Source organism: Syngnathus typhle, linkage group LG12, assembly GCF_033458585.1.
Source record: "Syngnathus typhle isolate RoL2023-S1 ecotype Sweden linkage group LG12, RoL_Styp_1.0, whole genome shotgun sequence".
NCBI classification, from domain to species: domain Eukaryota; kingdom Metazoa; phylum Chordata; class Actinopteri; order Syngnathiformes; family Syngnathidae; genus Syngnathus; species Syngnathus typhle.
In genome coordinates, this window is record NC_083749.1 from 9,723,217 (window position 1) to 9,738,806 (window position 15,590).

The window sequence follows — 15,590 nt, forward strand, 5'->3', positions numbered from 1 at the left end:
ATCATCAAACTGTGATTACTACTTTTTTTCCCCATCATTCCAGGAAAATAGGATTATAAAAATGATGATTGCCTTCGAGCAGAAGAATTTGTGCAGATGTACTGAAACATGTTTTTGTGTAGAGGGGCCCCACCACAATATTGAGAAAAGCTATTGAGACAACAAATCAGTGACTTACAGTTATTGATATCTTTTGACATTCAGCATTCATTAAGACTTGGGACCGTATTGGTACCTAATGTTTGTGTACAGTATATCTTCTATATTCTGTAAATATGATTATTCTACTATGCACCCTCAGGACATTTTAGTCTCAAATTAACTTTGCAGGTATGTTTTTGGAATATGGTAGGAGGCCGATATAGAAAAAAAAAAAAAAAACCCCGCATGCAAGCACATTTACTGTATAACACAAAATGCGAAAGGCTGAATAATTTCTCATTATTATCACTACCATTTAATTAAACAATGAATAAATAAATATATAAATAAATAACATGGGGGATTGGGTAAAAATACGCATTCAAGCAAAATGTATTGTCATAAATAAGCCGGGGGTGTAGGTTTAAAAATGTCTACAGATGAATTTGAAAATGGCAAACGGTGAAATCCAAGGGTGTACTTGTATTTATTATAAGTCATTCATTTTGATGAGTCAGCATTGCAAACTCAATCAACATCTAGCCTCAGTAAATTACATAGTGCAGTACACATACTGTTGAGAATGACATCAGAATTCATCCAAACCACTTTACCAGGCACCACATGTAAAATTATGGAATTGATTCAACTACCAGCTGACATTAAATCCAAGTTGCATTATGAGATCTCGTTCACATTAAAAAAGACAGCAGAGAACTGAGCCATATCCAGCTTGCATGGCATCTGGGGTTACATGTGCCACAACGACCGCTATCCTTACAAGCTGGGAGTCATGTTCCCATGAGAGCGATTCATTTCCATATATCATTTATGCACGGAAAACAGACAGCAAGTCCTATTTGCATTTTGCTGTGTATGTGTGCTTGTTTGTATGCATGTATAAATGGGGTCAAATCTTAACATTCTACATGTACTTATTATATAGTATGAAAGAGGTCAATGAATGCTAAATCATTAACTAGAGAAAATCATAATGCATACAAACAGTTATACCACTTCAACACATGTAAATGGGGATTGCATTTGCATGGTTACAAATGTTGAGCCCCTAGCTACAATGTATTGATCCAATATTGGCCCTGCAATTCTAGAACTGACACAATGATACAACAAAAAATAAAACACAGGGAAATTGGAGCGTGAGATAGGTAGAGCTCTCTTACAGTTCATAATCAGAATTTTAACTTTAAATGTAAGTTTTAAGCCTATGAAATGAAAGGTCATTAACTTACAGTTTCATCGAGTTTATCACATTGTATTTGTTCAAGCCTTGGTGTTTTAGTTGGTTGGAAGTATTCACTTTGGTATTTCTGTTACTTTCACATTTACTACTTGTCAGTTTTTATTCCAGTGATGATCCTTTTATTGTTCTAGGCAGCAGCTTTATAACTTGTCATCCAAACCTGCTTCTTCTAATGTGAAAACTGTAGGCCACATGGTTAACTAACCTTTTCCTTCCACATGATTGTGGTTTATAACAACACAGAGCTCGTGACTGTGGTGGCACACAGAGCAGCTCATATGTTGACCTTCAACCTCTGGAAATGGCTTCCAGATGAAGTCGTTTTCTCAACTGGTGGGAGCAATTTTATGTTTCCGTTGGATTAGGCTGAGGCTTGCCACAAAAACTCATAGGGAATTGTGGAGCACAAAAAGCCTACGTGTGTAAGATGCAGTTGATACAATTTTGACGGAAAAAAAATCTTCTTTATTCTTCTAGTATTCAAGATATTTCACATATTTTAACATGTTGTAGTTGTGTACTGATTTTTTCTTGAGCCTCTTTTGGAAAGTGAAATGTAAATGACCAGAAATAAGACAATTAAAGAAAAAGAGGTGGAGAAGTAGAATGATTTCAAAAAAGAAATATGCCACTGCTTTCTATTCTTTTCAACTTCATATCTCTATCCTTGAAAGGCCTTACGCTACTTTTTTCAGTCTGGATTTTAAGGAAGTCAACGTGTGATCAAAGACCAGTACAATCGCTCTGACACCATTTTCCCTTTTAAAATGCTGATTGGTTCCTTGAGATTATCCCGCTGTGAGCTCGCCATCTCTGTGTGAATCCTTTTTCTTTTCTGTGATCACAACCGGCAGTCCTCTCCCACTAGGGGTCGGCATGATACATGGCTCAAGTGAATTTGATCAATCTGACATCTGAATGAACAAGGTTATGTTGTGACGTTTTGAGCCAATGAAGGATTTATTCAAGCTGGCAAAAAGCCGCAGAGGAAGGAAACAATTCAGGTCCGATTCTTTGCTGTCTTGGACATAAAACAAATTCTTCTATTTCAAAAATGGAAAGCTTGACTTCTTAGTGGCTCGAATACAAATAGTTGGTTGCATTTAGTTAGCGGCCTAATTCTGAAAATGTATCTGTTATGACTGGCCATCCATTTCTACTACACAATCATGTCAAAATGCAATTCAGTACGTTATAGCTACAGTTGAGTGAAGTCCATTTTATTTACTGTAATTTTTGGACTATAAGCCGCTGCTTTTTTGCACAAGGTTTGAATCCTGCGGTTTATAGTGCAGTGCGGTTTATCTATGGATTTTTCTTGATTTTTATGATATTTTAAGAGGATTTCTTTTGCTAATACAGGTGATAGAAATGAGACAAGGCAGCACAGTGGTGCACTGGTTAGCACGTCTGCCTCACAATTTGGAGGATTTGGGTTCTATTCCACCTCCGGCCCTCCCTGTGTGGAGTTTGCAAGTTCTCCCCATGCCTGTGTGGGTTTCCTCCCACATCCCAAAGACATGCTTGGTAGGCTGATTGAGCACTCCAAATTGCCCATAGGTGTGAATGCATGTGCGGATGGTTGTTCGTCCTTGTGTGCACTGCGATTGGCTGGCAACCAGTTCAGGGTGTCCTACTGCTCAATGACCGCTGGGATAGGCTGGGGAGAAATGATACAGATAATGGATGGATGGAGAAATGACATTTCATTTCAAACACCTGGTGCTTAAAGTCTGGTATGGCTCATATATATAAACAAAACAGGATTTTCCACAGATTTTAGCTGGTGTCGGTTATATTCAGGTGCGCCTTATAGTCTAGAAATGATGGTGTGTGTATGTTTCAACATACTGTATTTGTTATTGGAGTATCTAATCCAAAAATAATTAAAAGTACTGGAATCACATTACTTTAACATTATGGGACATTGTTCACGTTAATAACTACATCTTTTCTCATCTAACTGTATCGAAATAAATTTTTAACGTAACTCTTCTAGCCATGTTTATCAGCTGTTTAAAATGAGTTAGAGGTTATTTACAAGATACGTACGTTTCTTAAATTCTCTGAATACTCTAACTTTTCATTTTTGGATGGCTACATTTAGTTTGATTTGTTGATATGAATACTTTTTACTTGTGTACAATGTTTGGCTACTCTAATAACTTCCGATCATACCGAATTCCCACTTAGTCCCTATTGTACATTTATAATGGCGATTACTCTACTGTGTGAATACAAGGGCTTAAGTTGTTTTGACTTTTTAATTGCTTCTGTACAAATAGTCTCTTGAGGGTAGGGGTGGGATTGTTGAAGAGTATCGTATTTGTGTTTGGCAATGTGTACACTGCATCTGCTACAGGCGAGAGTTCAGACTCTATGGGCTCTATTTTTGTAGACCGCGCACGTGCGCTTGACATAAAAACAGCACATCTTCATTTTCATGTCTAGTTGACCATGTTTGGGAATTGGCAGACCACATTGCGCCATTCTGGGTGATCCAAGATCTTATACTTTTACACTCAAAGTAGACTAGACTTTAAACTAGGTGAAATCCATTCCAAATCAATACATGGATGCAATTCCCGGATGTTTTCCTTGTCAGCTATGTCAAACCATGGATTACTTCCTTGGTTACTTGTGAAGCCTTAGCCAGGGAAAGAGCCGAAGTTGAACTCTGTGCTGATGTCATTGAAACATGTCACAGGGCCAGGGGAAGTTAAAAAGTACACAAGCGTTCCAAATGACAGAGATTCACCTTCTTCAGTAGAACGTTCTTGTGTACGTTCTTAGGAAGATCATATTTGATGCGTTTACAAGACTGTACTCAAGGTTCTTCGTATTGAGAAACAGTCATCTTGTACCCCTTCAACAGGAGACATATCAGGATTCTTATAATTTGTACTCTTGGTCGGGAAATATGTCCAATTGTCAGCAACCATGCCCTATCAATGGATGAGTTTGACATCATTTGTGCTCCTGCAGAAGGGGATACCTATTTTGGCACAACACTGGCTATACTCCGGCGCAAGCTCGATGATACGCATGCCTTTGCCATGCTCCTTTATGATTTTGTGTTTCATATCGATCGTTGTAGGAGACATACTCGACGACACTACGTATTTTTTACACTGCTAATGCGCCGAGACCAACATGGAATGGCAGCATAAAGGAGATGAGGCGGGGGTGGTTGGTGTGTCAAATTGGAAGTCGAAAATTGATGCGTAAGTAGGTGCAAAAAAAATTGCGAGGCTGCAGTTCGTATCTCGAAAGGTTCATATGTATCGGCGTTTGTAAGTAGCGGTACCACTCTACTTGATACACCCCACAGTAGGAGGGTACATGCGTACTGGCTCTCTTGAGACAGGACTGCCCCTACCCCTATGAACTTCCTGCTTTCTTGTGGCCATTTTAAGGAGGGTGGAAAATATTCTGCAATTCTTGATCTTTGGGGCATTTTGAAAAAAACATGTAGTCAAAACACCCTTTATTAATTTATGCAAAAGCGCATTTCTCCTTTATGCAAATCTGATGAAGAAAAACAAATCCTTATGGAGAAATACTGTATTTAAATAATTAATAATTAACATTTTCTCTCACTAGACACGAACACAAACACACACACACACGAAAAAGAATTTAATGAGAGTTCTAGTTCTGTAAATAGTAGTGTATGTGGTTGTATTCGTGTGTGTACGTGTCTGCGCGTATGTTTGTGTGTGTGCATGCAAGGGTTTGTGAAGCTCAGATGTGAGATTACAGAAGGGATTATGGGAATTATAGTTCAATGAGACACAGAGGGTGGTTGACAGGTGAGACTTGTTAATGAAGGCTTAATGTGAACATGCAAAACACACACACACATGCACACACACACGCACACACACGCACACACACACGCACACACACACGCACACACACCAATGTTGTCCAGCTGGTGTTTGAGCTCCGTGCAGATGGGATCATGGTTGGGAAATATGTCTGATGGCAGAGTAGTAGTTTGGGTTTTTATGCTGAACAATGGTTGGAATAGACAGAAGAACGCAACACATGGGTAGTTTTCTTAAGTATATATCCATGTCTGGACATGTCGACTTTGAAAGGTGTGCTGTGATTTCGTAAACCGGGAGAAATGTCCTTTTACATTTTCATTTTTTTTATTTTTTAGATTTTAAGGAGTTGGTTGCCTTTCCATTCCTAATACTTACCTCCAAATAAAGTAGAGCCTAAACATAGTCAAACATATTTGATTTACCGTAAATTTCGGACTATAAGTCACGTTTTTTTTCATAGTTTGGGTGGGGGGGGGGCGACTTATACTCAGGAACGACTTATATACATATATATGGTTTTTTTCACTTTTTTGGGCATTTTATGGCTGGTGCGACTTATACTCCGGTGCGAGTTATAGTCCAAAGATTACGGTATTAATTAATTTTGTAATTTTTTTTTAGATGTTTGTTTACACTGATGAATTCAGAGAGATATTTGACCATGTTAGGAAATTTCAAAGTGTCTAATCTGCATTTGCAATATCAGTCTTGCAAAAATGCGTCTTGACTTGCTGCGTTCCACTGAAATATTGGGGACACAATGCTAGATTTAGACTAAAATACTCTCTAAATGAGCTTTTTGGTAAGAGTATTCATTTGCCACTATTAAACTTTCATTTCCCGCTTCCTTTCCCTCCTTCCTTCAGCTCAGTTTTCTTTTTCAGTTTCCTCCTTTGATTTTTTTCTTGGCATGCTTCAGTTGGCACAGTTTAAGCACACACGCACGCATTCACGCACTCTTGCACGCGCGCGCACAGACACACGCACATACACACATTCTTGGATGCTCCCCAGCGTCCTAATATAGTCTTCTTTCAGGCTCTAAACCGTGATGTCAGTCACTGGGAGAGTTGGTGTGTGTTTTCAAATGGGTTTGGCTGTCGTCCACATTGCTGTCATCAACTTGCATCCCTCCGTTGAAATTCCCGAATGGCTCTCTATCTTTCGACCTCTCTATCGCTGATATAGCACGGTTTTCAGAGTACCACAGTAATGCAATGTAAGACCTTAAAAAATGACTGATAGAGATTTGCAGATTTTTTTAAATATTCTAAGTATACATATTTTAGTCAATAGCTATATGATTTATTTGCTTAAATCTGATATTTAAATGTTATACTTGGATTACATAGGTTTGGCATTATAACGTGTTATATCTTGTGCTGCATGCTGAAAACGCAGATATATGCTGTGTTTGGTACCTGGTGATACTTTATTTTACTATTCTCTATTAGGCCATTAAAAACTAATTATGGTGCTCTGAGGCCATAACGGCTTACTTCCTTTCAGGTTAGTTTTTCATATACTGTACATACTTAGCCGTGTACATGTTTTTCTCTTCTTATTGGACTGTCTAGGTCTCTGGGCAGTAACATCATTAAACATTCTGTGTAAAGGCTATAATAGAGATGTCAAAATTAATCGATTAATCGACAACACACCGATAATCAAATGAGTCCCCTCATATTTTGATCATCGAATAATCTTTCATCTTACCTTTTTAGTTCGTTTTTTAAGGCACTAAATACTACGAAATCAACACAAATAATCAGTTTATAAATAGTAATTTGGGAAAACAGTTTTTTGAAACACACTTTGATTCAAATGAAAATGTGTCCGATTATCCGATTGATCGATGGATTAATCGATAGAATTCGATTCTAAAAATATTCCATGGTGACAGTCCTAGACTATAACATCCTCTGCATATATATGTACAGTACAATAGCAATATTATCTATTAATTCTGCTAAAAGCAACATGGTTGCTTTTCAAGTATTAGATACAGAAAGCCAAGACCTTTTTCTACATAATGGAACTGTTTTGTTTTTTTGTCGATTAAATAAAAGTAATGAATACAAATGAGGCATGAATAACTGTCATAGAGAATCTTGACAGTAAGGAAAGAATGTCCTTACTCCACACTTCTTGCCTCTCGGAATTTCTTTTATTTGTTGGAGGAAAGTTTGAAGGGGGACCTAGCAGGTAAACAGAAGATCAAGGACTGAGAAGCAAATATAATAAATGAGATTCTTTAGTATGTCCACGCTTTTCCGCGCCACATAAAACATGGGCCTTGAGTTTGACGCTTGCCAAAGATTCGACCTTGTCACCATGGCAGACATATTATGCACCCACATATAGTACTGAGAAAGTAAATTATGGACAAGTTAAATAAATACAGTCATCCGATCGCGAATTAGCATCTTTCCGCTAACTCGTTACCCTGCCCAATACTTCTTGTTACGCGCACACACGTATAATATTTATATTATATATATAAATATGATATATATCTTATATTTGTATAAGATTATATATAATCTATGAATATAAGTATACATATATATTATGCGATTTTTTACACAGAAGATTATTTATATAATCTATGAATAATTATCTAAATAAATATATACACTACCGTTCAAAAGTTTGGGGTCACCCAAACAATTTTGTGACCCCAAACTTTTGAACGGTAGTGTATATATATATATACTATATATATAAGAATCTGTGACACTGATCACTGTGTAAATGAAATATGAAGAAGAAAAAGATTTCCAGGCAGTGATATGAGAAGAGAAATGGCAAGCAGACAGAAAGTGATAACATCAAACTGCAGGACAACTAGGACAAGGACACACTGATGAAGTGTGTGTGTCTGTGTGTCTGTGCTTGTGTTTGAGAAAGAGAGTGAGAGAGAGGGACCGGTGGAAGTGAGTAGAGATAGAACTGTCGAGATAGTGATTTACCGATAGAGAGAGAGAGTAGGGGGACTGCTGAAAGGGAATCAATAAGAAGGAAACCATGAAGCAAAAAGAGAGAGAGAGAGACATAAATGAGGGGTCGAAATGAAAGGAGCTAAAGATGGATGGATGAGGATTGAAGGATGTGCGACAGCAGTCGATAAAGACGAAAAAAGTAGAAGATGCGTCATAAATCTATAGGCTTCATTGCATTAATTGTGATAATTTTTTGACCTAAACATTTTGATGTTAACTGTATTTTATGAGTTTGTGTTGAGACATTTAGTTGTGGGATGAACACATGAAAAATTGCAGGTTTTTTTTCATGTATAATGCGCAAAATTTAACTAATTTATTGTCCTAAAATCTGGGGTGCGCATTATACATGGGTACAATTATTTTTATTTTTTTATCTGGATATGATACGGAGGCCGCTATTACAGATGCGCTTTCTTCTCTGCTGTTCACTTCAAACACGCTCCATACGAACACAATGCTCTCGTATCAGACGCTTGCTTGATCACCTGCTCGTTTGCTGTCACAATGTACCCTACACAAATCCGAAACATTTCTTCGCTATTGAGTTTGCTAGCGCATGCGCAGTGATACTGACCAGCAGAATAACATCCGGCTGTTCCCAAAGATGATCTTTTTTCTGAAATAATTTTACGTTTACGAACTTAAGTAAGAGTCAAAATTTGGGTGCGTATTATACATGGGTACAGGCTTTTTTCCAGCATCAATATGCCATTTCTAGGGTGCGTATTATACATGGGGGCGCATTATACATGGAAAAAAACGGTAGTCTTATTTCACTGTGGAGGTTAAAAAGAAAAAAAAGAAAGTTTGTGGAAAAAAATAAGCAACATTTTTTTTAACGTCTCGATGAAGATAAATGTTAAAAGAGGTTATGCATGTTTTTTTACGAGTGCTCAATTGGTGCTGAAACACAAAAGAAATTCACACACATACAACCAGGGAAATTGTACAGAGGCATTTTCATCCTTTACACCTCGGTTGTTTGATCTTTTTAGAAAAGAGTCAGTTCCCCATGATGTCACTCCTTTAACTAAATCTATGATCAGTTCCCAAGAAGCCTGCAGGCAAGAAGTAACGCCTTTGACCATACAAACTGCTTCTCTGATCAGGATGAAAGGCTGTTTTACCGTCGTCAACATCAAACGCAAGTCGAGATGTCGCAACTGCAGCTCACTGCCATCTGAGCTTTTTGCAAGTTTGCATTAAATATAAGGACATGAAAACAAACAGGTTTACAGCGATGGGGTGTCATTCTGGAAAATGATGCACTACAAGTTAAACATATTTTTCGGATGATAACTCACTTCTGTGGTAAATGTATTTTAGAAAAACAGAGACCAAGGACAGTAGAGCTCAGACTGGCACCCATTACCTTTGGAAAAATGTCACCCAAATGGGCTGACCAATAGTAAAGATTCATGAAAAGAAATATTACTTTACAAAATTGTGACATCGGCACCTCAGTATAAGTTGCAGGATCTGCCAAACTATGAAAACATTGTGCTATTTATAGTCTGAAAAATATAGTAAATATTTTGCATGTATGGTATTTTCTCTGCTTTGGAAGCTGTCCTCTGTTTTATCCAGAAATGCGAAAATATACGATACGAACGTTCATAAAACGACCATCCAGCATTGTGGAAAGCATTGTAGACTGTGACATGTAGACTGCCTTGATTTCAGTGAGCAAGAATGAGAGATATCAAAAAAGGTAGACGTGAACTGGCTTACTGGGCTTTGTTGGTGATCTTGTTTTGTTAGGTCACTGTGGTGCCATCTACTGTCCCTCACACAAAATTAATAAGTAAAAGTAATAGAGACTTACAGTCCATTGTTTCCAAATTCCAGAATAAACTTGAATTGAGGTTAAACCTGCATTTTTAAAAACAGTTAAAACACACATCTTTATGGACAGCTACCCCAACAACCGTAATAAAAGCAGCATAGTTTTAGTTGTTTGACACTGAGAATAGTTTCCAAGTTAGTTAGTAAAGATACACGCCTTGCATGTCGAGATAACTGCTCTGATTTGGCTACAGATTTACCCTTTTAAATGCTTGAGAAGAGTCCTATTAGAAGCAATGGAACTGCACTTCCAATTCACCTGCAGCTTTTATTGCAAAATCTATAAACCATCACCACATCCATAGTTTTTTTCCTTTGTGTTTTACTACCTTTGTTGTCTAACAATCTCTTTATGGTCCGCTACCGTTACAATCGTAGTTTGATCGAATATAAGGCGGCCTCTGGGATACAAATTGGCTCTTGGCAGTAAACAACACCTTTTTCAGAGCAGTTTAGCTAAACATTAATGTGCTACGGAATGAGCACCAAGTGTATTTTGATAAAGCATGTTGACAGGAAGGCCATAAAGTGGGACACATTTGTCATATCAATAGACAATGTTTGTTTTACTGATGCACACCGGATTTCTATGTGTCTTGAGCTCTTTACCACACTTTTCAATTCATTACACCTTTTGTCTTCCTCTTTTCTTCTCCCTGGCTGCAGCCTCAGAGGCCTCATCATCGTCAACATTATCATCGTCAATTAGCCCTGGAGGTTTCGTAGACTTCGCATTCACTAAGGAGCCTCAAGACACGGTAACGGTGCGAGGTGGTGTGCTACAGCTTGATTGCCAGGCACACTCGGACATGGCGTCCGGAACCCCTACCATCACATGGCGGAAGGACGGTGTGCTGCTCAGTTCCCTGGTGGATGAACGACGGCAGGAGATGGCCAATGGATCGTTGCTCGTCCAAAATATAGTGCACACGCGGCACCACCGCCCTGATGAGGGGGAATACCAGTGCCTCTCCACACTCGAAGGACTAGGAAGTATTGTAAGCCGGACTGCGAGAGTCACTGTGGCAGGTAAGGCAAAACATTTTGGGGCACCAGGGGAGGGTGGGGTGGGGTGTGGGGCATGCAGCGTCTTGAAATAAAATGAGAAAAAGTTGTGTGGAAGTAACCTTAACTTGAGAAAAAATATTTTGCTTTTTGTTTCTACGATAAGCCGATAGAAGGAAGGGCCATGTAGTTCATATGCACATCACAGTGCTTCATAGAAAATGTAATCTAAAATAATCCAAATCCCTCCATTTAACCTATATGACACTGACATAGCCACATTATGTAATATTTCCTCCTCCACTAACTCACTTAACTGTTCATGCTTACCAAAGTAAATCAATAAAGTTTTTACAAATCAATACAATTGATGGATAATAGACACCAGATAGACAGAAAGGTATGCACTGTGTGCATTACTTACTGTAAAATACTGCTCTGATGTATTGTTTCACATTATATATGCATCTGAGAAGTAAAAAAAGAAACAACCCCCCCAAAACTTATTATTTTAATTACTATTTTGGGGAACGTGATGGACTCGTGATTAAATACAGCTCATGATTAAATGCAGATCACTCTGTTTTTTAATGATTATGCTATACTGAAAGTACTTATAGTCTAGTGTGTGTGTCCACTAAATAAAATACTCATTTATAAGTAAATATTACTGTATTTTGAAATTTGGTCCATTTATTTACATGTGGTTTCATTTTCCTTTAAAAATAGTTTCCTTGTTTGTGTTTGCTAAAAACAATCGGGCCAAATTCTGTTGTATAACAACAAATGGCCACTTTGCATATCAGCATTTGTAAATACTATGTGAACACATTCTGTGCTTAATTTCCAGGTTCATTTCATGTACAGTGATATATTGGTGCCCAACTGGGCAATTTGTTTTCCGGTGTTTTTCTCTTGACATGCCTTAAAATATGACGCATGGTTTTAAAAAATAATGAGACAGGCGGTAAAGATATTTGGATAAAAATGGACTAAGAAAAATAGCTGACAGAAGGGACAAATAATACATTACAAGGCAAAATGCTAATGAGAAGAGGAAGCTTAAAAATTCAATTAGCAGCTATGGATGGCGTCTCTGTGTATGCAAAAAAGAGCCGACTGTAATGTGGGAATTAATTAGCAACACTGATGGGTGTGTATTTTGAAGATTAAAGGAGCCCTCTGTTTCAGTGTTTAGCATTACATTTTACCAAATGTAATGAAGCTACTTGTCATCTGTAGGTGACGTGTGAAGAATATCAATCATTCAAATTATTTAAAAACTGCACAAAGCAAAACAATTTCAATTTCTTCAATTTCACAATGTCTCCACTCTTGGATCCCTTCTTAATACTTCCCAGCTACTCAGTACAAAATAAGCATCTCGAGCCTGTAGGATTCAGTTGTGAACTGAGCATTCCATCCATTCCCAATTAGTGATAAACTCTCTGTAGATTTGGACTAATTACAATTAAAAGCAGTTAGGGGAGAGAGGCTAAAGTTTGACCGGCAAAATGGAGATAATAATTGTTCCCATGGCTGATATTCAGAGCAATTTTAGCCCAGCATCCCTCTGCTGCTTGCGTCTGTTTGCTGTGATTTGCATGTTATTATCCATCTGATTTATTTAGTGTGTTTGTCAAACACTGTTGGAAATTGTAGAGAAGACAGACTATCAGAGACGAATGGGGGCTTAAAGATTTAGGGTCTGAAAGTGAAGCCATGTTCCGGTTCGATTTCTCCGTTCTTGATGCTTCCCCCCTGTCCTCTTCTGTCCTTCCTTTCATGTGCCCTCCTTTTCCCACTGGTGGTTTGACCGTTTCCCCCTGCTCTTGCCAAATTCTCTTTGCTGCTTTAATTTTTATTCTGTGTGATCACTTGTTCCTCTTTTCATGAAGTTTGCTTTAGATCATACAAATCCGGCAACATGGTCCATGATCGTTTTAGATCAGGCACTAACCAGCTGATTTATTCATAACTTAAAAAACGTAAACATTGAAAAATAAAACTAACAATGTCTACATGTTTATACGTACATTTACAGTTCATTTCACAACTTAGCTGTATTATTATTTTTATTTAGTAATGTAATACATTATTCATGTGTCATTTTATAAAATTGGAGATTTGCCACATTTGTCCAATACTGGACTTAATTCAGGACCACCCATCCCTAAATGCAGATCACGCAGCGTGGTTAGGCACTCATTTTTCTGTGCAATTGCAATTGATTCGCATATCTGCTATCATGAAGCATGCCACACACACGCGTACAGCACCAAATTCGCTCGAGGAAGGAGAGAGGCAATGATAGCACTCGATATCTTTGACATCAGAGGGATGCGCTGCCCGGCACTGGCAGAACCAAGAGTGAGTTGACATGTCGTTCGAAAGACACCCTGAGTCGGGAGCAAGTAGGAGTAAGACCAAGTAAGCTTGTTTTTAACTAGAAGATAGATGTTGATAAAGTAAAACTGCGCCACAAACCAGCAACTCTATCTATTTGCAGATCATTTTCCCCCAATCAATTCACAGCGGGGGTTATTACATTTCTTTGAAGATGAAACTAAATTCTTGGGTACTGATTAATGTGAAACGCTACCAATTTAAACAGTTTTAAATAATACAGTCAAGTCAAGTTTATTTGTATAGCCCTAAATCACAAGCAGTCTCAAAGGGCTTCACATAGACAAAAATTGAAAGCATCCCCTGATCTTAAGCTCCCCAAAGGGCAAGGAAAAACTCAAAAAAACCCTACCGGGGGAAAATGAGAAACCTTGAGAAGGGACCACCAGAGGCGTAGCCAAGCCGGGGCGGTGCCCCGGTTAGGACTCCCTGCGCCCCCATTGAAAAAAATCTAGCTTTTTCGATTCTTCATTTTCATGCCATTTTTTTCTTTCGGTCTTCCGCGAATGTGCTTGCGCTATTCTATGTGCGCGATGTTATCCATTCACCGTTTGCCTCCCGGACCCGGATATTGTTTTAGCGATCAGCGAACGGCGTGGGTGATGTTCGATTTCTTTTCCTGTGGGCGCGCGCCCCTACTGGAAAAATTCCTGGCTACGCCTCTGGGGACCACAGATAGAAGGATCACCAGGTTGAAATGGATGCAGATGCAGTTGCTCAAATGATTTGAAATCATGTTAATAATTTTATGTCATTATAAAGCATTAATAATAATCATTTTGTGAAGATCATGGTCATGATTTCGCGGAATAATTAGTCAACAAATATTAACACGTGACACAAGTAGAGAAAGATACCGTATTTTCCGCACTATAAGGCGCATCGGGTTATAAACCGCACCTTCAATGAAAGGCCCATTTTAAAACTTTGTCCATATATAAGATATATACATTTGGCCCGCGGGCCGGACTTTGGACACGCCTGCTGTAGTGGCTCAATATTGGTCCATGTATAAGGCGCACCTGATTATAAGGGGCATTGTCGGCTTTGGAGACAAATGGAGGTTTTTAGGTGCGCCTTATAGTGCGGAAAATACGGTAATGATAGTTTAAACATGACAATAGCTATTTTGCCAATGACACTCCACTATGGAGTATATTGGTTAAAGCTGACAAGCTTTACCTTTAAAACAACAGCTGTTTTTATGCTGGCAGACAAAGAGTTATTTTAAAATCTGTGTCCGCAGAGGACGTATCCTCTTGTGTATATTAGTGCATAACTTAGTGGCACAACTTGATTCACATGCAAACAGACAGCAGCAGAGCTTACATAAGACAGGCAAGTCACATTGTTCCCTGTCACCCCTTTTCCTGGTGATGTCATAGCAGCGCTATGACCTTGCTGTTGTAAAGAAAAACAAACCTTCGTTGGGTAAAACAACAAAATAATAACAGGTTTGTCAGGCACAAAGTAGTAATAGTGTCAGAGTTGCATGAAAGTATACATTCAGAACAATATTTGTCAGCGGAAGCCTTCCTGATTCACAAATTGAGCCCCAAAATGGAAAGTTCAAGTCTGTGCAGTTGTAACAAAATTTTAGTTGTGCAATATCAGTTGTACCAAATGAGACTGCAAAAGTTTGTTAGAATTGGATCTGCTTTTATCCAGTGAGTACTCTGGCAACTTGAACCTTTTCAAAATAATAAGTTTTTAGAACCCAAGTTTTATTGGCAACCAGTCCAGTGTATAGCCCGCCTTTCTCCATAAGTCAGCTGAGATAGGCTCCATTTCACCCGTGACCCTTAAAAATGGAAGACTGGATGAATGGCTGCGCAGAAGTTTTTTAAAATACTTGCTCGTAACCGTCTGTCACCAGGGGCACTAAATTCATGGAGTGGTTCTCAGCATGAGGTTGATGTGCAACCAGCAAACTGGCGAAATGTTCACAGTTTATCACCCCGTTTCAAAATGACTTACAGGGACATGTGAACCCTGCAGCCTCAATGAAATAAAAACAACACTTAGTTAAGTCTTTTGAGAATGAGGCAGGCAGTGGGCAGCTTCTGTGTTTATGTGGCCACAGGCTCTTTG

The 15,590-nt window shown here is 38.5% G+C and overlaps 1 protein-coding gene across 3 annotated transcripts in view; it reads left to right on the forward strand.

The window, feature by feature from the left end:
• Positions 1–15,590, forward strand: part of dcc (DCC netrin 1 receptor) — a 209,266-nt gene that overhangs the window by 46,452 nt on the left and 147,224 nt on the right. For all 3 annotated transcript variants that reach the window (XM_061293406.1, XM_061293404.1, XM_061293405.1), the window contains exon 2: positions 10,755–11,117. In XM_061293406.1, the coding sequence (XP_061149390.1) occupies positions 10,755–11,117 (363 nt within the window). The remainder of the gene's footprint in view (positions 1–10,754; positions 11,118–15,590) is intronic.